The sequence below is a fragment of the Pavona decussata genome, unplaced genomic scaffold (genome assembly GCF_977016875.1).
Source record: "Pavona decussata unplaced genomic scaffold, jaPavDecu1.1 SCAFFOLD_207, whole genome shotgun sequence".
Taxonomy (NCBI): domain Eukaryota; kingdom Metazoa; phylum Cnidaria; class Anthozoa; order Scleractinia; family Agariciidae; genus Pavona; species Pavona decussata.
In genome coordinates, this window is record NW_028145612.1 from 1860001 (window position 1) to 1885060 (window position 25060).

Below are 25060 nucleotides of genomic sequence, written 5' to 3' on the forward strand. Positions count from 1 at the left end.
AACTCATTTAATCAGATATTTTCATTTGCTATATTTAGTATGTATGCATTTTTAAAATTGTTTACACTTCAATTTTATTTTTACTTTTTCCTCATATGTGACGAGTGTAGTGTCTCTTCATGGTAAGTAACGGTCTGCTGGTATTGTCTTCAAAAAGGTTTTTGCTCTGTAATTTATTTGTTGATACTGTCATCAAAGGTTTTTACTATAATTTTATTGCACAGAAGAAGAAGTGAATTTTTAAATAGACGTATATTCTCCACCTATTCATAATAATCTATCAAATTAAAATTTAATATATAATGGCCTGTAGAGTGTACCCTGCCTGATAAGCCTCAAAGGAGAGCTGGGGGGGGGGGGGGGGTGGGGGGGTTGGGCCGGTGCGGGTAAGTGTGAGGTGTGAAACATCTCAAGATCTTTTCATTTACCATCATTTGTTTAGTATGTCTGTATTTTAAAGTTTGTTTACACTTAATTAATGTTGTCTGCTTTATCTTCGTCATTTCTTGTTTCACGCTCTGAACATTCTCCTTTTGGTGAAATATTTAGATCTTTTCATTTGCTAGAATTAGTGAATATGAAAACATTTTAAATTTGTTTACTCTTAATTTTATTTTTACTTCTGTTTCATGTTTGACGCATGTAGTACCTACTGCCGGTAAGTAACGGATCTGCTGGTATTGCCATCAAAAAGGTTTTTGCTCTATAATTTGAGTTGCGTATTTGTTTGATGTAATATATCAAATACGAGAAAGCGTGTTTCATCAGATATCCAAATACTGAGAAGTAGGGTTGGGGGGGGGGGGGGGGAGGGGAAGATGCGGGCAAACTTGAGGTGTGACACATCTCGTGTTCACTCACGAATCCGGTAGTCCACCACTTCCAGTTGTATTACGTTGTAGCGTAAGAAATTACTGATTGAATTTATTCCAGGAACAAATAAAAAAGAGTTTTCAGCACTAAGCGTTTAAAATATCTAATAAACACCTAGTACTGCAACATTTCCTGTCGGGAAAAAGTGGCGCAAGTGGAGTGTGTAGAGTAGCAAAGTCCCGGGTAAGGTCACCGAAAATTTTACTTGCGTGCGAACATTGGGCGTTCCAGAATGCCTAGCGTTTGTCTCTAAAACCGTCGTTTGTAGAGTGTAGCCTACGGGCCACTTGCAAGGGATGGCTAACAAAGTTTGTGGACTGCACGCTCGTGGTTGGAATTTCTTTTAAACTCATTTAATCAGATCATTTCATTTGCTATGGATCGTTAAGATTTGTTTGTGGCACATGTTTCTTAATTTGATATTTTCTTCTCTTTTATGTTTGACGGACGCAGGTTCTTCTGATGATCAAAGTAAGTAACGGATCTGTTGATATTGTCATTAAAAATGTTTTTCTCTCAATCTCTTGGCCTACAGTCAGTGCCATGGCCTTCATACATATGAATACTTATGATGAGCCTTGTGCAGTGAACAGAAAAATAAAAATGAAATCAAAGTGTGTTCCTAAAAACTCTTGCCCTATCCCTCTAGAAAATAACTTAGACTAAATTTGCAGGCTTGCTCTGTACTTGATAGAATTGTCGGTTTGTCATGTCACTGAAACTCGGTAGTCGCGACAATTAAGGCTTAAAATGTAGGTTTGTCGATGGTGAGATAATTTGGCGGTTGTCGCTTCAGTCGCTTTGCCGGTGAAAGTATCTAAAACGGTCGGTTTGTCGATACTAATAAACTGACAGAATTTGTCAGTTGTCGGTTTGCCCGTAAGGCCACCTAGGGGCTCGGACAATCAAGTCAAAAACTATTGACTTGAGTGACTACAGTGGTGATATATCAGAGCAACACTGCTACAGCGTGAACTGAGAAATATGACGTCATTTGGTGATCCGCAACACCAAGAAACTACGGAGACTTTGGAGATGAATAAAAATCCACGATATTAATATTCGCTAATGATCTTTTTTTTTGGTTCTTTCAAAGGGCAACCGTGCGCTGGTCGCGTCCTGACCGAGAACGATCCGGCATGGAAAGCGGGAGGAACAACCTTACAAGGTTACAGCACTCAGCAGTTCATTCCTGCGGACCCAATCAAGGTTGATCCTTCCAAGAAGATTGAGCTGGTGCTGAGGCTCGTAGCAAGGTAACACTGATAATAACGCACAAATTACCTACAGTAAGTTGAATCCACGCCTGTAATACAATGTACTGAAGATATTTGTGGGGCATTTTGTTAGTGGCCGTTGTATAAGACCCAACTATGTCGAAAGTATGACATCACCAAAACTATCCTGGGCGTTAAATAACAAAGCATGTCAAATTGGTAACTGTGACATCGTAAACAAACACTGCAAACTGCAAACGGGATAGCGTTGGCGTTGCTGTAAAGATAAATGTTTCTTTCTCCCAATTTTTTGCCGTCTTCCCACCTGCTTTCCAAAACGTTGACGTTTAACTTAATTGTAAAGCCCAATGTACAACATCATGAAAACGTCTGTCCATTTTTGTTTTTAGGGAAGATGAGACCAACCTTGTTTTTCCCGAAGCTGATTTTCAGCCACTTTCCACCCTTCATCCACCACCTGTTCCTGAGTAGTACTGGATCGGGTGCCAAGAAAATGCAAGTCCATAATAGCAAATCGTAATGCAGATATTGTAGCTTGAAATAACGAGAGGTCTTTTCCGTCGCACATTTGTTAAATCGCAGCATGTAACATTGGTTTATGATCACTATAACGTGCACCATTTTTTCCAAAACTGCACCGCTACTTGAGCAGTGTCGATCATTTTTAGTGTCACTTTGAATAGCGAGAACACATATATTTTTATTTTAATAATGGATCAAGTTTGTTAACAGTAACCTTACTAATGAACGTAACAGAAACTAGTATCAATCACTTTTGTCTGCAGTTGATTAGGATGGCAGTTGATTAGGTTGGCCAATTTTTTCAAGTTCCTCTAGTAAGTTTAAGAGAAATCGCAAAAACTTATTTTAGTTTATTCTTCCTCAGAGAAATTATTTCATATTTTCCTCTCGGTGCTCTAAGAGCGATTTCACTTTAAAGAGGGGGTTCTTTGTCAAACATCTGAGCAGTTTTTGTCAACATACAGCTAAATCTTGGTGACACCGCCCCTTTAAAATATAAAATTAACTGTAATACTCTTTTATTTATTTATTTATTTATTTTTTCTTATATTCATTGTGCTTTTTACAGTTTCAAACAAGTTACCATCGAGTCAATGGGTTACGTCACTATTTCCTATATTAGAGCCATCTGTAATAGATACAAAACGACAGACTTAAAGGGGAAGTATCACGCAAATTTGCTGTCATTTCAAAACCCAAAAATGTTTGTCTGTCGGCAAAAACAACGAAATAGTTGTCAAGTTTGTTATAAATTATCATCCCAGTGCAATAAAACTGTCGATTGGTCCCTCTGGTCAGAGACAGAGTAGGCCGGTATGGATTGAAACTTGAAATGTTAGGCTAATGTTTTTCAAGTTCTCGCATTTTTGTTTCCAAAATGCGCTACAACAGATCACGAGTTGTTCCTTTCAAGAATTGAGTTGATTTCTTTCCTCTCATCATTCTAGTATTATTTGGCAGCTGATTGAAGGTCTTATTACATTTTTAACAAAAGATATGAAAAACCACGATACTTCCCCTTCAAGGCAGCTTTTCCGTTGATAGATCTTAGTTTACACGTTTTGGATTTGCTTGTCGACGTCCCAAGCTTGACAAAATAACTTCAAGAACGGAAAGGATTGGATTGAAAAGTTATATGGTTTCACTATGTCGATACAACATTTCTTGTTTTTTTTCTTTCAATTGTTGCATTATTGTCAATTTTATGTTAATTTACATAAGAGTTCCGAATGGTGTATTCTGATATACATCAATGCTTAGCGTTGTTGCCCTAGTACAGGTTATAGCTTTTGCAGGAACTTTGTGTGACGATTTCTTGCGTACGGTAAAACTTTACGTAGAAAAATAAACCACATTTGTTTTGTTATGCAGTGTTTATAGTTTTTAAAAATTTTGCGCCGAAGGTTGCGTAGAAGGTTTGAGTTTGGAGTATGCCAACTTCGCTTAATCAACTAATTGGGACAAAACATCCACTACATACAACCCAAATATTCCCAGTAATAGTCTCCTGTGCTGGGCCATTTAGAGGCTCCCAGCTTGAATTCTCTACCTAAAACCTATTTAAAGAATAAATTCCCCCCCCTCCCCCCCTAGTCAAAGGGTAAAAACGCGTCGCATGCTTAACTTCACAACTCCACGGGGAGTTCAAAAACAGTTGGAAATGAATACGTCCTTTCCTATGGAGTTTTTTCCTCGCGAAGCGAGATTAATAAATTTGTCGGGCCGAGCCGGCCCGAGCGGAGCTAAGCCGCGCGAATTAGAGCGAAAAATATATTTATTTATATGTATGTATGTATGTATGTATGTATGTATGTATGTATGTATGTATGTATGTATGTATGTATGTATGTATGTATGTATGTATGTATGTGAAGGTGTCCGTAATGTTGCCTAGCAACGGTGGAAAACAAAGTATGAATGACGCCAGGCTGTCTGGCGTCGTCTGGAGCAAAATTTGCATACATCGGTACAGTTTGCGTGCCGGATCCAATTTCAACTTTAATGTTCATCAATATTCACTGGATACAGAACTATCTCTCCAGAATTTTTTCCCCTTCTTTCGGAAATCTTTTTTTGTGAAAGATTGCATTGAAGAAATTACACGTTTTGTGGCCGCGGCAAAATAATTTTCCATGGGAAATAAATTTATCGAACACGACAGCGCTGCACGCCCGTTGTACATTTCATCGCGTCAGAAATATATTTTTAACCGCAAACTAGCCTGTGGAACTACAAAAAAACCATGCTCATCAAAATAGTTGCTATGTTCAGAAACCTTTCAATCTCCTCATTTGATGCTACAATACGAGTAAAGAGGGCTTTCCACCCAGCCCCAGCTTCGCGAGGTTTGGCGAGTCACGTATTTCTAGTAAGTACTTTCTGTAACATTCAATGCTTGAAAATGAATCCTCAACGGGAACTCATGCAAACAAAACGATATTTGAATGGGTTAAGGCGATTTGATTGCGATCTTGAAATATTTTGCCGCGACAGCAAAAGAACGCAACAAGTCTGAGAAAATGTAAGGTCAATTTTCCCTGGGGGCAGCCGTAGAATCAAACTCGCGATCCATTCTTATAATCCACGCCTGAGATCGCATCGAAAACCGTGTAGATGGCACCTAAAAGGAATTCTTACAAAGAACACTTCGCCTTACGCAGCTTTGTAATGAAGTATACAGCGCGGATAGAAATGAAATGGAAAATGGCAACTATATCCCTCTCCAGTATGGATATGGATATTCGCTGGTTAAGTTATTCGCCCCCGTTTCAAAGGCTGATTTATCAAGCAAAAGAGATTTGAGAACTTAAACTTAATAAAACTGTGTTTATTTACCATAAGAAACTACAAACCTGTTCCCTTTTTTTGTCATATTTCTCAGAACCCAATCTCGTACCTCGAGTCTTCGTTCCTTACTGTACGCGGTTAACGTAACAAGAGACTCTGGAAGCTGGTCGAGGGTAACGAAGAGTCTGGGTACGAGATTGCTCATACCCCTTTAGACGGTCTACCTTTGGCGCATACGGCATGCTTACAAGACACCAATGACACCATTGGAGTTTTGCTTTACCAGTTGATTTTCAATTAAAAAGTAGTGTCGCAGACATGCCGCGAAAGAGCATGTTTCTACCGTCTAAAGCACTTGAAAAGGAAAGATCAGTATTGTCCGAATTCAAGGTTCTACCAAATTTTTTTTTCGGTATTAAAAGACGACTTGTAGAGACACTAAAGATGCTAAAATACGTAATTTAAAATAAGCAGATCAATAAATAAAGCGAAGGAACAAATATATACTCTATAGTAAATTTTCAGGTATGATACAAGGTCAACCGATTGGTGCCCCAGCGTTTGCATGACTCCATAACTCTATAGAGTTGTGTTACAGTCACGCATGCGTTTTCTTGAAGATATTTACAACAGCTTAAAAATTTGTTCTGAATGAAAAAGTGAGATCTCTTAGTCACACTTTTGTAAAGTTGTGCGGTTTCAGAGTCTGAAGTTTGAGTCAGGGCTTAAAATCCCGCAGCATGACCTTCAAGTGTTATCTGTAGAGTACTGAGCTTTCCTGAAGTGCAGTATCTTTTTCCCGTGATATCCCATATAGGCAATAAGGCCCTTTACTTTATGTCGCACAGCAAGGCCACACCGCGCAGGATCCAGTGATCTGGATTTTGATTGGTTTTCAAGTCCACACTTGCGATGTACGTTAGATCCGTTCTCCTGGGTTTCTTGTATATTGGACACTGGTACATCCGGGGGTCTCGTCCAGCTGTCGTGTTAATTGCGTAGATATGAATGACAGGCATAGATGTAAAGAGGACCTTTTGAGTCGGTTCGACAAGTTTACAGCCTCTACGATCCCACCCGGCACCATCAAGGTACAATCCGTGCACATAGACCCCTTCCGCTGGCGGCTGAGTGATGTCATCTTTAAAGAATCGTGTGACGTCGTTGTGAAGTACTACGCAGTCCAGGGCCCAGCCCTTGTGTGCACGCGTCACTTCCTGTACAACGAGGAATGTAAGGAATGCATCACACTTTATCTCGGAATGAGCCCTTTGCCACTAAAGGTCACATGGTACAAAATCAACCATGCCGGAGAGCAAGCTACGCAGTGGGACATCCAAAACAAAGAAAGCTCATGTTTGATTGGGTGAAGTCGCTTTGTTCTGTTGTCAACTGCACAACTTGCTCTTCAGCATGACAGATTCTGTGCCATGTGACCGTTGAGGCCCGTTTAAACGGTTTCAACATTTCCTTCAACACGCGTTGAACAATTTGTTGAACCAAATGTCGGGGGCGTTTGAACAGGTCATTTAAGATTGTTGAAAGTATAAAAAATGTTGAAAGCTTGTTGAAAAAATGTTGAATCAAATTTAAATTGGTTTAAACTTTTATTTAACATCCATACAACATGTCCTTTGTTCTCGAGAAAGTTGAATGGTGTTGAACCCATTTAACACTTTGTTCAACATTTGCCCAACATCCGTTCAACTTTTGTTGAACGAATGTTAGTTAAATGTTGAGACCGTTTATACGGGTCCTTAGCTGCAAAGGGCCCAAAACTAACAACAATTAACACTAAACAACATAAGCAACCGAGAAAATAAACCAAACCAGAAATAAACAAACAAAAAACACTAAAACCGACACATACAAAAACAAACAAACAAAAAGGAGCCTAACTGTTTTCACTGGCTTAATGGCAGAATGTACGACATTACGCAAAATGTTACAGACAACTGGCAAAACAAAGGAACTAAAGAAATAAAACAAGGCGGCAAACAAGCAAGGACATCAACAAATGAATAAATAAATAAATAAATAAATGCACTCACCTGTCTCATGGCAGTAAGAAATCCTTGAGGATTAAAGAATCCTGTCATCCAGAACACATTCGGTCTCCCTTCAAAGCACCAGTTTCTAAACTGGCTGTTTCTCTCCAACAGCTCAGTGTACCAGAAGCCGAGTGTGGACGACTCCCACGAGATCTAAAATAGAATAAAGATTAGATTAAGAAGAAGTACCACAGCATAATTCTAATCTAATTTCAGCTCCCTTCGTTCTCGTAGTGGCCATAAATTTCAATTTTTAATGCAACTTAAATATAATTGACAAGCCGCCCACTAAGGGTCAAATGAAGCTTCACATACTAGCTAAAATGTTTGAAATTAATTCTTTAACGGCTGCCCTTACGATTGCATGTAATCAAAAATAGCTCCCTTCGTTCTCGTAGTGGCCATAAATTTCAATTTTTAATGCAATGTAAATATAATTAACAAGCCGCCCACTAATGGTCAAATGAAGCTTCACATACTGGCTAAAATGTTTGAAATTAATTCTTTAACGGCTGCCCTTACGATCGCATGTAATCAAAAATAGCAAGCTGTACAGCGATAGTTTAGTAAGGTTACCCCTCCCTAATGATTCGCCGATCTTTTTGCTGACGCTCCTCCTTGATGGCTAATATGTGATTTCATGAATAAATGAGAGATCATCGCAGTTCTGTTCCTAACTTAAGTAGTTACGAAAAGAAAGCGTGAAAAAGTTCATGCTTGAACGGGATTCGGAACCAACATTTAGATTTAGAATTACGCCAAACCGCAAAGGACAGAAATGGCCACGTAACCATGTTTATCCTATATTTGCCGCTCGCTGTTCTCAGTTTATCAGTAAATTTGAGTAGTTTTGGGTTATCAAAGCCAGAATTATTTAGCACTGTTCTCATCTACAGGTATGTATTTTTTTTTTTCAAAAAAAACAAAAAACAAAAAACAAAAAACGAAAAACAAAACAAAAAAAAAAAAACACACAAACGCAAATCTCACGTTTGCCGTTTTCCGTAAACGCGATTCTTAATCTCTCTAATGACCTGCGACGCCGATGCAGCGCTCTTCCAACTGAGCTGTCAATCCAGTTGGGAGCTGTTCAATATGTGAGTTCGTAATATACCCGTAGAGGTGAAGTTATGGAACTGTTCAAGTTGCGTACATAACTACGAAGGTCTTTCATTTATTAATTTTTCTATCTTCAGTTCAAGTATACGTATTTCATATAATTCACTTCCAATATGTGATTTCGTTTGATAACTAGGTTCCCGGCCAGCACTTATTGACGACGGTAATACAATAACATTTATAAGCGATTTGTTAATCGAAAAACAAGTCTGATTTTAACATTAGGAGATCTAAATTATCATAAGCAGAGGGCAATGATGGCGCAGTGGTGAAAACACTTGCCTCTCACCAATGTGGCTTGGGTTCAATTCCCGGACTCGACATCATAATAATGATATGTGGGTTGAGTTTGTTGCAGGCTCTTGCATTTGCTCCGAAAGGTTTTTCTCCGGGTACTCCGGTTTTCCCCTCTCCTCAAAAACCAACATTTCCAAATTCCAATTCGATCTCGATTATTGTCAAGTCCTTTATCATGAGCCTCTGGCTCGAGAGATTGCGAGAGCACTCCCCGTGTTATTGACATTAAATAAATTACTTTACTTTACCACAACTTACCTTTTTCCAGTGGGTTGGAATCCTAGCATCGTACATGCAGTCAAGGGAGTCTCTGAGTGTCTGAAGAGCAAAGGAAAACAGTAAACGAATATCCGCGTTAAAGGATGTTAAGACAGATAAGCGCCCTAACTGGGACAAACGCCACAGATGGTTCAAAGGGGTATGACAATTCAAATAAAACTCTTTAGAGGTAGTTTCCAACGGTTCTATTTGATTTTCAGTATTTTACAAAACATATGATAACAAACCTCGCTCATGATGATGGTTCCGTCAATGGCAAGCTTAAGATCCGTCAGTGTTTGCCGGACAGCGGTAATCACCCTCTGCATTCGATCGATTTCTTGCCGTAAGAATATATTCATCGGAGATAGGGCTCCCATTTTCTGAAGCCTTGCCTTCACCTGAAAATCAACGTATACACGGGTTTAAAACAGAATGAAACAGGTAGCGGTCTTTAAAATAAATCGGAATGCCGACCACGTACCTTTTATGCTGAAACTGAAGCTCTACGACAATGTACTTTAGCGTGGTTGAGTCTTAAGCTTGAAATGTGGCGAACAAAAAATCGCCAGGACAACAATATTTTGTTATCTTTAACTCAATGATCACGACGGAACGATTTTCCACGTCCAAATTTTGTTAAGGTTATTTTGGATTACGAATGTGACAACGGAAACTGGGCCGGCTTTCAAATTACAGGCAAAGTTTGTACAGCTAGGACGAAAAGTCTTTTTAGTCACATGTCGAACCACGCACCGAATCTTAGTTACCAACGCTTGCGATCCTTTTGAATTAGAAATTACAAAATGAAATTGACTAAAAATCCCCCCAACATTTTGAGGTTGTTCATCGACGCTTAGACCATAACCAATGTCTATACATAGTTCTAGTAAAGTTTCGAAACGTTAATTTTGAATAATGTTTAATATTAATTAAAGTTGTAAAGTTGTTCTAAAAATTACTTGCGAACAAGTCTACTCTCCATCTCAAGAGTTCTCCATCTAAATGGTTCTGATGTCAATCTTTCTGCATTAGGCTAAAAAAAGTCTCAGAAACGTGGTCACAAACATTACTTGGGAAGGGACGCCAAACACGCCAAACTTAGTAGTAGCAGTCGTTTAATAACAGAGGAAGGGAAAAGTGTTCAAACCTCTTACCTCATGCGCGATATAATTCTCAGGTAGCTTATCGAGCATGTCATCAGCTAACCGCTGAACAATAGACTCGCGGGTTTCTCCTCCACCGCCTGAGCTGTCCTTTGGTTGAATGCTAAGAATAGTGTCCAGGCAAGACTTGGCCAGGTTACTCTGGTAACTAGATATAACAAATAAAAAAAAAAATCACTTTACTTCAGTGTCAATGTGCTTAACGTAAACGTACAGTGCAAATCGAGCTTTGTTATTGAAAAAAGTAACAGAAAAGAAGAAGAAGAAGAAGACAGACAGACAGACAGACAGACAGACTGACTGACAGACAGATGAAAGTAAGCCAGCTAGTGAGTAAATAACATTATGACTGGAACATTAATATTAGAAAAAAAAAACACACACACACAAATGAAAGGAGGTTCTACAAAAAGCAACAACAACCTCTTTTTAAAAAAAAATAGCAGTTACCTCAGGGCTGCGATAGGAAACAATTTTACTGTTGTTAACACCTTACAAATGGACACATCGCTACTTACGTGATATCAGCATTAGGATGTAGACCAAACACCTCAGGGGAGTCCACTAGGGGCAGAGTGTCGATATAATCCATGAACTGTGCTACTGAGGTGCCTTTGGGAATCAAGTAACCCTTGTAGAAATTGAAGCTCGGTTGGAACATCGATTCACTGAACCACACCTAGGATGAAAAATAATCGGACATAATCGTCAATGACTGGCCCAACGGAAAGTCGGAAAAGTAGTTGAATCGTCGAAAGGAGATGGAACAGTAGAACTCCATCTGTCATTCCATATTCAACCAAAAACAAGGCATTTCTTGAACAAAAGATCGAAAGAAAAATCATTTTCCCACAAAAATATTTACATCTAAGGACAATTGGACAAAATACACTTTACTTTTCTGAACAGTAAAATAGTTCAGCCAACTCTCGCCTTGCAGACACCTCGCTATTACGGACACCCCGATAACGCGGACAACAGCTAAATCCCCCGCAAAAATAAATTACAGACGTTTGACTGAAATAAATTCCCGCTATTACGGACTCTGGCTATTAAGAACTAACTCACAGTCCCGAGGGTGTCCGCAATAAAGGGAGTTGACTGTACTTGTTATCTCGCGCTCAAACACAACTCGGTATTATCTCATCAAGCAAGAACTCACTTGCGATGTACAGCTAGTTTTTTTCAAATGTTTTGTTCCCCAGTGTGACACGAAAGCTTTAGTCTATCATTGACATAACTGACTTCCGTCTTTCTCACATTGAATGCAGTTTTTGAAATATTCACCTTGGCAAAAGTGTTGAGCAGTCGTTTATCGAAGTCATCCGTGACTCTCCCTCCATACTGCACCTCTCCCAACATGTATCGCACGGTGTTCCAGGACACACCCTTTTTGATATCCATATCATCAAGATGGTTTTGAACAAACTGTACGCTGGCCGTGAAGTCTGCCTGGTTGAACTCGTAGGGTATATTCCAACCAAGAGGACCGTACTTTCGACGCTCCTGAAAAGGGGGAAAACATGTGAAAAAACAAACAAACAAACAAACAACAACAACAATAACAACAATACCAGCAGCATATACCCAAGGCTTCTCACTGTCATATTTTGGACACCCAATATACAAAATAAATAAAATTAAATAAATAAATATTCGCGACCTTGGAAAGCATTTTGTTTTCAAGTTTCAAGCTTCCTTATTTCCACATACTAATCTACAACATAAATGCAAGGAACAGGGATTAGAAAAATGTGGAGGTGTGTAAACGAAAACCCATGTTTTTTTTTTTTGGAGAGTTTACCTTAGCTTCCTCCTAACAACTATGGGGATTATATATTCGCCATCCAACATTCTACATCTTCACGTAAGAAAACAAAAATGCACGACTACTGACAACAAAGGCGACTGCCTGCAAGAGAAACTCTGTTAATCAGGGCTTTTTGTTACACTTCCGAGAAAGTGACACAGTGGGGTCTGTGACTGACGGGGAATGTCTCACTCACCTGAACAGTAGAGTGAAGAAATGCCACTGCATAAAGCATGGGTTTCCACTGAGGAAGGTTGCTGATTTCAAGCTGGTCTTGGGAAATACCTGGTGACAAAATATATGTATATTTAAAGACAGCCTATGTAACAAATTTTTTTCACCAAAATGGTCTTGTAAAGATCTACTTATAAAGAGTATAACCAGGGACGAGTTGCATAAAACTTAACGGCGGGCGTAAATGCTATCGTCAGACGTTAAAATACTGAATGTGACTGGGCTGAAGGTCTGGCGTTAGCAGTTACACCCGACGTTAAATTTTATGCAACTCACCCCAGGACACCATCCCACCACACCACTAAACACATCTAAACATACACCCCAAAAAACTTCGGAATAATTTTACCTCTTTCACGCAGTGTATGATAAACCACAACGGATTTGTGAACTCAAACAGTTATTTCACTAGCCTTTGCACTGAGATCTACAACATAAGCTAGTGCCCATGTGCACAGTATAACAACAATAACAATACATACTCATATAGCGCCAAATCAATACTTGCTCATGGCGCTTTACAATGAATAATGTTAAAAAGAAGGATTGAAATATCAAGTTAAAAACTAAAATTTTCTAAAAAAAAAGGTTTTTCTTAATACAAAAATCACTATTTGTCTGTGCAACTGCAAAGTCTTAAATCCAAACGTAGAGTGTTACGTGCAGCTACTACTTAATTCATTTCCGAAAAAAAAACAAACAAAAAAAAAAAAAAAAAACAACAACAACAAAACGATAGGCCGAAGAAGACAATTGAAGATAACTTTTTTGAAGGTTTTTCTTTTATTGTTCGAAACGAATTTCTATTAAAGCCAAATTTTCTTTACTTGCTTAGTAAATAAAATTTTTGAAACAATATATGGGGAATTAATATGAGCTGCCATGTTTAATTTTCGTAATAGGAGGTATTCATGGTAGAAATGAAAATAGAATATCAAGCTATAATCAGTGGGATGAAACTTTTGCAATCGGGTCAAAATTAACTCACCATTGTATGTACGCTTGAGTCCGGCTCTTTGCCCCTGGGGAGGCTCATTGGTGAATTTGATTGACATCTGATAGAGAAAAAAACTAAGTGTTATTCAGAGCATTGCGTTTGACGTAACATAACAAGTTGATTAACTTTAAAAGTTCTCGTCAAATTTAAACCCTGGTGACATTGTTGAGTAGCTGATCCCCAATACATACATCTTGCATCAGCAGTTAGAATTGAGTCCTAAAGAGAATGGTAAGCTCCTCCAAGATGCTTCTACTTTCAAACAAAAAGATATTTTGATGAGTCTGAAACTAGTTCTGAACGAATTCAGGTCATTTCTCAGGTTTGTACTTTGGTTTCTTTTGTTATTTAACTGTTACTAAGAATTACTAGGACGTTCGCCAAAAACGAGGAAGTCGACCAACTGACTTTGAGCTAACGCTTACCTGTAACAGGCCGATAGGGAAGTGCACATGCTCCTCTGTTGTCATCCAAAGTCTGAATGAGTCATGAACCTGCTCAGCCTCCACCACGGTGTCCATCAACTCATCCATAAACTCCAAACCGAGGTGACAGTTCTGGAGAAGGGCCCATCCACCCTGAAGAGACAAATATACGAATCATACCTTCGTAAATGGGAGATGTAATGGATCAAACACGAGGAAGAGTGTTTCCTCCGATTTCCAAACACCGAGAAGTAGGTTGGAATTATTAATGAGAAAGATTAAGGGAGACAAAAGGCGATTGTCTGTTAGCAAAAACGAGTTAGTGGGTAAGCATGTTGGTTTCCGAGGTTTTTCTTAGGAAACTTTCAGGGTTGGCAAGATAGCATTTGAGGTGTGAACGTTTGTAAATGGAGAATAAAAGAACGAGAAACCAAACAGAATATTGTAGAAATAATTACCATTAAAGAAGAAATTAAGCAACAAATTTGCCATAGGGGAGGTTGTGTTGTGGTAGAACGTTCAAATCGAAATGCAGTTCCTCCTTTGAGTTACGTAAAGTATCTTAATCTAGAAAGATTTGGTTTTCTTGTCCCTGAACAAAGGATAGTCACATGGCTTTTCACGTGGCCTTATTTTGAAATAAGGGCAGAATTCATCTAATGATCACATACCGTTTGCATAAATTGGCCAACTAATTTTCTGGCGTGGATCTCTTGCCCTTGACCCATCGAAATGGCTCGGCAATCTATAATTAAAACAAAAATAAACAAAAGCAAGGGTGATTTCAATCGTGTCAACTATCCAAAGGTTAGCCTTGATAACTGGTATTTGACCAATCCAAGCGCATTCTTTTGGTCTGATAAGTGTAAGACCTTTGTTATTGTTTTAGCATTTGAAGAATTTAATATACTTAGAAACAGCATATTTCTTTGAGTCATCCCACTGCCCTACAACTGATCACCCTACCCCCGCCCCCACACCACAGCTTAGGATTGGGTTTACTCTATATAACAGTTACGAGTAAAATCTGCATGTTATTTTAAGTTCAATAACCAATTTTTAAGCCTACAAACCATGGGCAATTCATGGGCAAGTTCATGTACGTGGAGGAATACTTAAAATTGGCTCATTCAAAAGTGCTTGGTTTATTAAATACGGTTCAATGATTTGTCGCATCACGTACCAAACTTGTGTCTTTTAGCGAGGTTTTCAATGAGACTAGTGGGATCTGAGCCCATGGACAAAAAGTTGATAAGCGGTGTCTTGTTATCACTCTCTTCCCAGGTCTTCTCCAAATCGAGGATGACGTTCTCGGCGTAGTTCGATCCCATGGATTCTGCGATGTATTTTCGTGCCTGTGCCATCGTTCGATCAGGACACCAAGACCTGACAATGACAGAACGAGAGAGTAATGAGTAAAAGTCGATTTCAAAGGGCGGGATTATGTATTAATTTAAACACCGTTTTGATCTCAAGAATGCATATTCATGGCACGGTTCCTAACAAATTCCGACACAATTCATTGTTTCAGAGAACAGACACTGAAGAACGGCGATGGAAAAATCTGCATACATCATACTTTTGGAGACTTTGAGACACAACCCACGCCTATGCAGTTATTTTTAAAACGCATGCTTTTGATCCACACATATAGGTTTTGATATGTTTCACCACCCACACATAAATGATTGCAAACGACAGAAAAGGCGACTTTCTAGTGACTTCTACCGATGCTAAGAAATCGTTTTCAAAAATGAATGGAAATAAATAAATAATTTTAGTGACAACGTATTTAAAGCAGAGCACTAATTAGGAACACTATGCAGATCGAATTGGAATTTTCAGATTAATTAAAATAACTCTCTCCTAATTTTGATTGGATACACTCTTAGGAGAAAAAAAGGTACAGATACAGCTCCTAACCTGATCAACAAGAGTTTTCTAAACGTGTCCAGCGAGTTTGCATAGCCATCAGGAATGTCGGATTCTTCTGGAGCGTCCTTATCAAACCAGGCTTTCCACTGTTTCTCGTTGCGAGCGATCTACAGTTTGGAATAAAATCCGGAATTCTTATTATGAAGGAAGTCAACACGAGGAGAAAGCACTGACACGTACAAGAGATAATCCCAAAGCATCGTGTAATTAATTTTTGTTAACAAAACACCCAAGAGAAGAAAACGGGAAAGAAAGTTTAACGAAGAGAGAAGATTGATCAAAATATTCACTGCCATTTTACTTTGAAGTAGACGATTCAAGTTTGAGGGGATCATACCTGATTGAGTACGTCCGAGAATTGAGGCAGTTTACTGAGCTCCACAAGGTTCAGCCAAGTCACGTCTGTGATCCATCTACATGGCTTTGGTTGTACAGCCTTCAGGTCAAGTGAGGCTCCTCCTTTGATCAGTGTCATGAACTCGCTATGTTTCACCTGAAAATCACAGAAACACAATCCCTTATTTACGAATCATTTTAGTTGAAATTATTGAACTCACGTTAGCACTGATTCATGGCTGTTTACACGAGGCGATAGATAAAATCCAATATGGCGTACGACTAAACGAGAATTGTTTAGAGAAATATATCTCGTATTGGCGTTTTTCAAACAGCATTCTCACGTTAACTTAACAGTATGTCGAAAACATAGTCAAAGATTTGACGCCTAATGCTGTTTATTAAGTTAAGCACAGTTTTTGATGAAAGAGCTTCCAGACTCAATGATACAACCCATTTATTCTGAAACTCTCATGGCATATTTGTAACTTATAATCTAAAAAAGAGCAAGGCTGTTTTCACCGTGAAATGAGCCTTGCTCATTTTTTTTTTTACATTATTTATTCTACAATTTGTTGCTGTTTAGATCCTTTACTACAGGATCCAGTACTTTTATTTTGTTGCGGTGGTCCTTCCAAACACAATTACTGGTTTTAATCTGTAACTTCGTGAACGCAAAACTGATAAGCAAGGTCTGTCCCTGGTATCAAGGAAGCTTCCTTGTAATTAAAAAAAGCCAAGCTCACCTTCTTAGTCTGTAGATCAATCTTAAGCGCGAGAAGGAGAGTGAATAAAAACTTGTGATTCTCATACAGACCACGGCAAGAGTACTTCCACACTTCATACGTCAAGTAATCTATAATATTGTGTATCCTCTTGGAAGTGATCGGAGACGGATGCGACCTAAATCAAACAAAAGACAAAAGTGTCGGCAACAGTTTCTTTTTTACGATGGTGCGTTTGTTACCTTTCACTCTTCAAACAGTAATTATTCCTGCCCGTTTTGAGAGCTGTTGGAATAATATTTACTACCTAGCAACATATCAGATGATAATATCTCTGTTCATATAGGACATCTTACCGAATTACCCGGAAATCGCTGATACTGGACCAAAAATTGATGTAGTAATTCACCCCTACGTGCCATCTTGGCGCCAAGGCACAAGTAAAGTGAAGTAAAAATTCACCTCTCCGAAACATTTCCGAGATTAACAAAACAAAGCTGGGTACCTCTGTGCATAGACACCTCGTCCGAGTACAGTACTGTTTAATTTCCAATCAATCTGACGTTTCAGAAAGGTAATCATACCACGGAATAAAGTAAGTCACAATGAAAAACCTCAATAAAACTATCTTTTGAGGTCTTTGCCAAGAGAAAACTATATGTTTTCCCCGTTTTCTGCCCTCAGGACTGAAGTCATCACAGCACTTAAAAATTCCTCAGTATTCTTTGCTTCAGGCCCTTACCTTGCCATAGCGTTGTCGAATAATCCAAGAAACTGTTTGAGCGAAGTCTGGTACATACAATTCACCATGCTCATTTCAACAATCAAGAAATACAAGATACTGCCTCGAGTGGCCACTGGAAAATAACAACAGCAATAAGGATTGTTATATTCTGGAGTTTTGTTCAGCCTAATGAGCGCTATCATTCGTTGTATTCTGACAAGTAGAAACTGCTAGAAATGATTAAATTCCAAATATGGCCGGCGTGGGCTCAAGGAATGTTCCCATTAGAATCCAACGATTAATCGGCCGCTGTGAACTGTAATGTGACACTGCTTCTCGGAAAAACCTCTCGAACCAAGGACAAGAACCAACAACAAATTCAACCCACAAATGACACGAGTAAAGGAATGGAACCCGGAGAGTGATGAGCGCTGTTTACCACTGCGCCATCCCTGCTACCCATGCATTTATTGAGTTTTGAATCGTCAGTTTCAATTTCAAAACGTTCACCTCGGTGACTTTACCACGCTCTATCAAATTTTTCCCCAGATTAACCTGGTCCTGTGAGAACAGTTTTGTTTTCCAGCGAGCATCGATGTATCCCGAGATAATTTCTCAAGAAAACAAAACTGACCGTTTTTGTACTACACACCTATCATAACGAAATACCACACAAATTCAAAAACAAACAAACAAATCTCCACTGAGTGAAGATGGGTTCTTACCAGGCCTAAACTCTTCTCTTGCACCGTTGATCTTGATTTCCGTGTCAGCGGCTACTATAAGTTTTTGGCTGACTTCTTCTGCTGTAGCTTTGGTTGTACTTAGCACCTCAATCAGTGATTCATCGTCCACAAGTGAACCCTGTGAAAACAAAGGTGCGGCTAAGTACTAGGAAGAACATCCTCGGAATAATACGACCCCGTGTTTAAAAACTCGACATTGTGTTTCTTATTTCCCCCCCCCCCACCCCCCCCCTATCCCCCTTCCTCACAATTTTTCCTGTTCCGCGGTTCCGGGTGGTTTACTTCGGCCCTTGCATTGCAACACCAGCCGCGTTTTTCAGGGAGAATAATAATTGTTCAAAAAAAAAAAAAAAAAAAGAAAGAAAGAAAGAAAGAAAAAAACCCAACAACAACAACCCAAACTCAAGCTTAATCATCTATGAAAAATTCGTGGTTACCCCCAACTTCGTTTAAGGATTCCAATAACTCCTGCTAAGATCTGTTTTCTCGCAAAACCAAATACTGTACTTCGGTATAAGCAAACACCTTCGCCAAGAAAAGCGTTCTTTTCAAACCATTCCGAGTTGCGCAACCAACAAAAGGAAGCACCGTCCTTAATTATCGACAACCCGGGCTAAGAAGTCTTGGCTTTCTCCTTAACGGGCAAATAGATTTGAAAAACCTGCTGCTAGTCTCAAGGTTATATACACCAACAAGCACAGGCTTACATGGAGAAGTAACCGAAATAATGGGCCTTTACTCTGGGAAAAATAAAAGTGACAAAAAAAAAATGACGATCTATATTTTTCACTTTCCATCAAATAGTTAACGGATTAAAAAAATCTAGCTGAATTGAGCATGACATGATTTCATTACCTGAGTACTTGTGAGTCTGAAAAGTAAATTATCTTCCAGTTCTTTCATCTTTCTCTTGTTCGAAGCCACGTCCTCCATGAGTTTCGTTCGCTCAGCCTCTAATTCCTGTGGCAAATAATAACAAACGTGGTTTCTACTTCAATAAATGCATGTTAGCACGGCAGACGGTGTTGGTCCATAATTTTGTTCTAATAGGGAATTTTGTGGAACTATTGGTCATCATGACGTATAACACACGGCATGATTCATTGACACACATGACTTCCTCAGTAAGCATAATTTATGAGCGATACTGCATGTTCAGGGAAGTTCAGGTCATATGACCATACACAAGTTTACTCAAATCAAGAACGTCTTTCAGAGGAAAACTACGGGAATAATGCCGTTGACTTTTTTCATTGAGTGTTTGTAGCAAACGAACATCACCCGAGGGATATTTATAAAATGGACGTCTGTCTGTAGCGCCAGATGGACACTCGAAATTTGGTCGTACAATGTCAGATCACCAAGATTTACTTGCCGATCCATCTTTGCCGGTTCGAGGTGAACAACTAACTTCGCGTAATTTTCTATAACAGAGAAATTCGTTGCGTTTATCAACAAAGATTCAACTTACCGCTTTTTCTGTCAGGATCACACGACCAAGCAGCTGGTCTTCCAATCCTTTCATGGTCACAGTGAAGTCAATAATGGAGGTTCGAGCACTGATCTGTTTGCGGTTACAAGAGAAAAAGGTTAACATCAAGGCATGACGTATTGCGATTCCTGAAGGCAAGTGATTTTATGATTGTAGTAGTATCTTGATAAATAAATGAATGAGAAAGAAATTTCCAAAGGCATATCCATAGAGTGGCTCTTCATCCACTGTCTCCATGTCAAATTGGCATTTTGGAAATTTTGGTTTTTCGTCCAGGAAAACCGGAAATCCGGAGAACAACCCTCGGAGCAAGGACGAGACCCAACAACAAACTTAACCAACATATGGCGTCCACCCTGGAAATCGAATTCCGGCCAGACTAACAAGAAGGGAGTTCTCTTACCACTGCTCCACCCCTGCCTTCCCCTACTTTCGATACCTCGAACAACCAAAGCCCACTAAGTATTGTTCCTAAACGTGGAATTTCTAGACAGCCAACAGCAAATTGATTGAAGGTGAAATTATCACTTACAAACAGGTTTCTTAAGAGTCACTTACCTCAGGAGTGTAGGCGGGGTTCGAGAGCTTCGTTGTGATGTACAACATGAAGCCTTTCATGACATCAATCTCCTTGTCTCCGACCTTCACTTTTAGAGTGCTACCACTTTTGATGAAGTTTTTCTCTAATACATTGTCAAGAGCTGGATCCATTTCTTCGCCCACGTCCTCGATAAGCATCGGTCTTCCAAGCGAGAGGCTGTCTTCAAGGTGATTTCGAAAGTATTTGTGGTTTAGTGAAGTCACCTGTTACACAAAACATAGTGCCATTTTTGAGGTTCTCTTTACCATCTATTCTTATCGACATTTTGTATACAACTGTAATAAACAGTACATAAGACAAATCTTCTAGCCTTCATTATAACTTCTTTTTTTTCACTCGTTATAATTAGCAAAACGTCCACTAATACTTCCGGGAATGTCGGGAAATAGTGCCAGCGTAATCGTCACGAGTAAGCTCTCAATTTCCTCAAGGCTCTTCATTTGCTACAAATAGCGAGCGCAAGATGCTAGCGTGCGGCGGTACAAGTTGCACAGTTTCGATCGTTAAACTCACTTCGCCTACCGACTTAGCAAACTAGGAAGACTGTCACAGGGCTGTGAACAATCCACTCGCATATGACTGGGCTAACATCAGGTAACAAGATAGTATGGCCCTTGATCCAACTTCCAACTTATTGCTTGCTTTGCGCTTGTGTTACACTGTCGCAGCAAAACAATCGAGATTGAGAGAAAGCCCTGCCAGAACAGTTTACTTGCAATGAAGCTAACAGGATGACAGAACTACTCGGCCCACCTGCATTTCGCTGTCCTTCTCCCTGTTCTTAATCCAGGCTTTTCCTTGACCTTGCGGATCTATCAACAGGGGAAACCGCGTTGCCTTGGTAACAATGATACCGTTCTGTACCGATAACTCGTCGTTCGGCAAACCCTGAAGGTTCCATTCTCCTACCTGGAAACAAACAACAAACACAATTCATTGAATAATACATACTTTATTGAACCGCCTAAAAGGGGCTTTTCAGGAACAATAACAAACAAATAAACAAGCAGACAATAATGCAAAGTTTTTTTTTACAATGCAATAAAAAAACTTCTCAGTTAGTATTAAGCGAATTCTGGGTAAACTTTAATGGACATTTATCTTCTGTTCTGTTCTAAACACAGCGTGCTCTGGTCTAGATCTGGCACGTATCCATTTTCATTAAATGATTTAAAACACCGTTTGCTAGAAAACAGGTAACTTGCTGGCATGAGTGCAGATTCATTTCGTTCACGCGTGAAGCAAAGGAAATAGAAGACGTCTCCCCGCAGGTTAGCCACTTGTTAGTTAAGCCTCTGTTTTGGATAAAGCACCATTCACAATCTTATCATTTCCGTGTGGATAAAAATCATAAAAACCACATAAAAATTATTTGTCTTTGGCTGTTTTTGACATCCACACGAACAAACAACAAATCTCAGTTTTCCAAAATCTCCTGTAACATGTAACTACGCATGTTCAACAACTTCTCTTTTTTGGCCAGTTTTAAATTTTCTTTCTTTTTTTTTTTTTTTTTTTCAGTGTTTAATCGTTGCCATGTGAACGAAAGTCTAACCGTAATAAAAACAAACAAACAAGGCCAAGCGTGCGAAAGGGCCCAAGACGGAAGCTTCAACGCACGTGAGTAAAACAAACACTGCTTACCGTTGCAGCATCAACAAGCATGCCCGTGACATTCAGATTGGCAGTAAATGGGATCTTGCGTGACTTCATGTCCTTCTGCCATTTTTCCATCAACATGTCACGAAACTCCTGGTTGAACGGACCAGAGTAGGACAAAAAGCCCGTGCAAAGCAATACGTCTCCCACCAATCTACGATGAAAACAAAATTTGATTAGTTCCTGAGGAGAACAGATCTAAAGTTTGGGTGTGAAGGTGGAAAAGGAGAGGTGAAGATGGTGCTTTTCTAGTACTCAAAGCCTACCTGTATTATTTTGTAAACTAGGGTCCGCTTTCTCGAACGCGATTAATTTTAAGTTTCTAAAAGACTTATAACTATAAGAAGTCCAACTTGTGAAACGCCAGACAAGAATAAGTTAGGAGAAATAACAATTAAACGTCGGTGCAAAAATCAAAGCAACTGTTAAGCAGCATAGATAGCTTGCACACTAGACTACCCGTCTCATGTTCATACCTGCCGATCTGAGCTTCAAATTCTTTACTCTGTTCCGTCCACCTTTCTTTCTCGCCTCCTAATCCACCAATCAGAGTGGATGCTGCCAGCATCTTCCGGCGGCATGTCTCAGCGTCATCCAGTAGATCCTGTTAAATCCAGTTAACCCCGTTAAGTACTCCGTATGTTTTAAGTGATATGTCAAACACAAGGAAGAGCGTATCATTCGATTTCCAAACACCAAGAAGAAGGTTGCAAAAAAACTATGCACAGAATCGAGGTAACTTTATTTGTTTATTTACTTACTTTTTCCAAGGTGTCGTTTAGAAATCGGATGAAACACTTTTTCGAGCGTTTGATACAGTTTCTCAAGCCATCAATAATTCTTTGAGAAATTCAAAGCAAGAGTTCGGGAATTTTTCTATTTTAATTAAGAAGACTTTCCCAAAGCTGCTTCACGGTAGTGATTTCCTTTGTTTCTCTTCAGGAATTGTTATGCATTTCGTTATGCATTAAGTTCCCACTTTCTGAAAGCTCATCGTTCATTTTTTGATCGAAACAGGCAAACATTCTTACAACTAACATTTGAATACAGCTAAAGGACACCCTTTCTCAGACTAGTTTTACCTGTTTCTCTTGCACGGCCTTATCGTACATGGCCTGTACTTTATCCAGTTCAGCCTGTTTTTCATCCAACTGCGCCTGCGCAACGTTCAGATCGTTTTGAGCCACGTTCAGTTTCGCCTCCTGAATTGTCAAGTTAGCCTGGGAACGAATGTTGGGCAACACTTAAATGCTATTCACATAGTTTGACACAAGATAAAAAAAAATGAGCGAATGGGTTACTTTGGAACCCAAGACAAAATCCATTGGCTTGTGTTTGCATGCTGTGAATTTTGTAGAGAGTATTCAGCTCTTTAGAAACTGTAAGTTGGTTGGATCTGTACATGTATATCACACAGCTTTATTGTTTCACGGCTAGGATCCATTGTTTTTGTTGTCTGATCACTGCCGCACTATTGCTTTTTCAGCCAATCCTGTGACCCGTTCTAAGAGCTGCCTGGTGGCCCAAAGTATGAGTAAAATGAAGCGGCACGTTTGTTGATGAAATCTGTGAAAAAATGACGATAAATTTCTATATTGTAAATCACACGCGCGGTAGTCGACTAAACCACATTGTGAAGTCCAGGAGAAGCAGTCGAGACGTCGTGATCCACGTCAAAGTGAACATAGTACAATGAACGAAAAGAAAGTTATCTTCTTTATTAACAACAATCAACAAGCAGTTTGGGCACAGTTACACACGCTTACGAGAGAGAACTGCTTTAAACAGTTAAGCATTAAAACTTACCTTCAGAGGTAACACCTCTTTGTTGATACCAAAAAAGACGGACATTGAATTCGTCCACGAGCAGAGACCAGCGACATCTCCGCAAACCTGCGCATGTGAGAAACCACATGTTATTAAGTGCGACACTGATTAACCCTAATAGTCACTAGCATCTAACTAAGAGCCACCAATTAATCAAACATATAGGCCATGACAATAAAATAAGTGACCAATAAGGGGAGGGTATTAATCAAATGCTATCAACTAGTAACACGAGGAATATACAATAAATAAATTTCTACAATTGCTATTAAATTAAATCTACGATAATGAGTACTAAAATTAGAATAACAATTTGCTAATAATAATCTAAAAAAATTCGATTCCTTGAAACAAACTATTAAAATTCTCACGATAATAATCTAAAAAAATAATATTAATCCTGACGATAAATAGTTTACAAGTCCTAATAAAAAGCTACGTTGAGATACATGAATGTTAATATTGGGGAAAGAACAATGAATTTTTAATGTAAGCCTTCTCCTACCCTTTTAGCTGTCTCCATATTATAGTCGTCCATCTCCAAATAAGGAGCAAGAAGTTCAACCATTTCGTCATTTATGGTATCCTTCGGGAAGGATTGGAGTGATGACAGAAAGTTGGACTGGCTCATCATCTGAGAGACAAAAACGTCAAAAAACCGTTGATTGCTTCAAATGCAGTCAGACCTCTTAAAAGTGGGCACCAAAGGGACGTGCTCTTTTGAAGTTTTCTCTCGGAACTAATCAGGCTATTCTCATTCCGTTTTAGGAATAACTGACTCAACCAAAAATCTATTCGAAAAAGACGAAAATACTGCCAATTATGAGTCTAGCAAAAATATTCCCATGTGAGCGTTCAACCAGCGAATAACACCTTTTGCTGCCTTAAATTCCACGGCTTTGAGTTCCATAAATTTTCATGGTCACACGAAATCAAACACACGATCTTAGAAACCTTCATACAAAAGGAGCAAAAATTGCAGGATTTTCTGGACCTTAAATCATTGAACTTCTTCGACTTCCTAAAGTTTCATAAGTCTTGATTCCTACCTTTAGAGACTCGCTCCACGAGGGCTTTGTACAGTTTCTCTCCGCATCATAGACCACCGTGTCCAGCCTTTTCCGAAACAGCAGCAACACACAGTCCATAATGCGCATGATCAGATGTGGCGGCTTGGGCAGCTTACGGACCGTGGCGATGTGAGCAGCTTTGATAGTCTGGTAACGAACAACAATAAC

General features: G+C 39.2%; 2 protein-coding genes across 2 annotated transcripts in view; one reads left to right on the forward strand and one right to left on the reverse strand.

The window, feature by feature from the left end:
* The first annotated feature begins 843 nt into the window (after window positions 1-843).
* Window positions 844-3999, forward strand: LOC146460854 (uncharacterized). The gene is made up of 3 exons (XM_085087531.1): window positions 844-1344; window positions 1970-2129; window positions 2501-3999. Exons 1-3 carry the CDS (start codon window positions 1278-1280, stop codon window positions 2580-2582), a joined length of 309 nt encoding a protein of 102 aa, XP_084943657.1. The 5' UTR covers window positions 844-1277; the 3' UTR covers window positions 2583-3999.
* Window positions 4000-5444: 1445 nt separating this feature from the next.
* The window catches only part of LOC146460855 (dynein axonemal heavy chain 5-like), a 69544-nt gene continuing 49928 nt past the window's right edge, over window positions 5445-25060 (reverse strand). The window contains exons 52-78 of the mRNA XM_085087808.1: window positions 24872-25039; window positions 24328-24456; window positions 23802-23888; window positions 23078-23215; window positions 22472-22599; window positions 21981-22149; window positions 21090-21245; window positions 20294-20539; window positions 19715-19807; window positions 19099-19203; window positions 18223-18361; window positions 17516-17630; window positions 16795-16951; window positions 16050-16205; window positions 15701-15819; window positions 14961-15163; window positions 14449-14522; window positions 13778-13930; window positions 13344-13410; window positions 12318-12406; window positions 11599-11817; window positions 10830-10990; window positions 10303-10459; window positions 9394-9546; window positions 9146-9205; window positions 7472-7624; window positions 5445-6637 (exon numbers count right to left, since the gene is read on the reverse strand). Coding sequence (XP_084943934.1) covers window positions 6251-6637; window positions 7472-7624; window positions 9146-9205; window positions 9394-9546; window positions 10303-10459; window positions 10830-10990; window positions 11599-11817; window positions 12318-12406; window positions 13344-13410; window positions 13778-13930; window positions 14449-14522; window positions 14961-15163; window positions 15701-15819; window positions 16050-16205; window positions 16795-16951; window positions 17516-17630; window positions 18223-18361; window positions 19099-19203; window positions 19715-19807; window positions 20294-20539; window positions 21090-21245; window positions 21981-22149; window positions 22472-22599; window positions 23078-23215; window positions 23802-23888; window positions 24328-24456; window positions 24872-25039 — 3981 coding nt within the window. The 3' untranslated portion in view covers window positions 5445-6250. The remainder of the gene's footprint in view (window positions 6638-7471; window positions 7625-9145; window positions 9206-9393; window positions 9547-10302; window positions 10460-10829; window positions 10991-11598; window positions 11818-12317; window positions 12407-13343; window positions 13411-13777; window positions 13931-14448; window positions 14523-14960; window positions 15164-15700; window positions 15820-16049; window positions 16206-16794; window positions 16952-17515; window positions 17631-18222; window positions 18362-19098; window positions 19204-19714; window positions 19808-20293; window positions 20540-21089; window positions 21246-21980; window positions 22150-22471; window positions 22600-23077; window positions 23216-23801; window positions 23889-24327; window positions 24457-24871; window positions 25040-25060) is intronic.

Bases quoted from the DNA above. Each gene is read 5' to 3' on its own strand.
- LOC146460854 (XM_085087531.1), top strand. From the start codon at position 1,278: ATGTTTCTTAATTTGATATTTTCTTCTCTTTTATGTTTGACGGACGCA. The intron at 1,345-1,969 runs GTAAGTAACGGA...GTTCTTTCAAAG, and splicing joins AGGTTCTTCTGATGATCAAA to GGCAACCGTGCGCTGGTCGC. The intron at 2,130-2,500 runs GTAACACTGATA...TTTTGTTTTTAG, and splicing joins GTGCTGAGGCTCGTAGCAAG to GGAAGATGAGACCAACCTTG.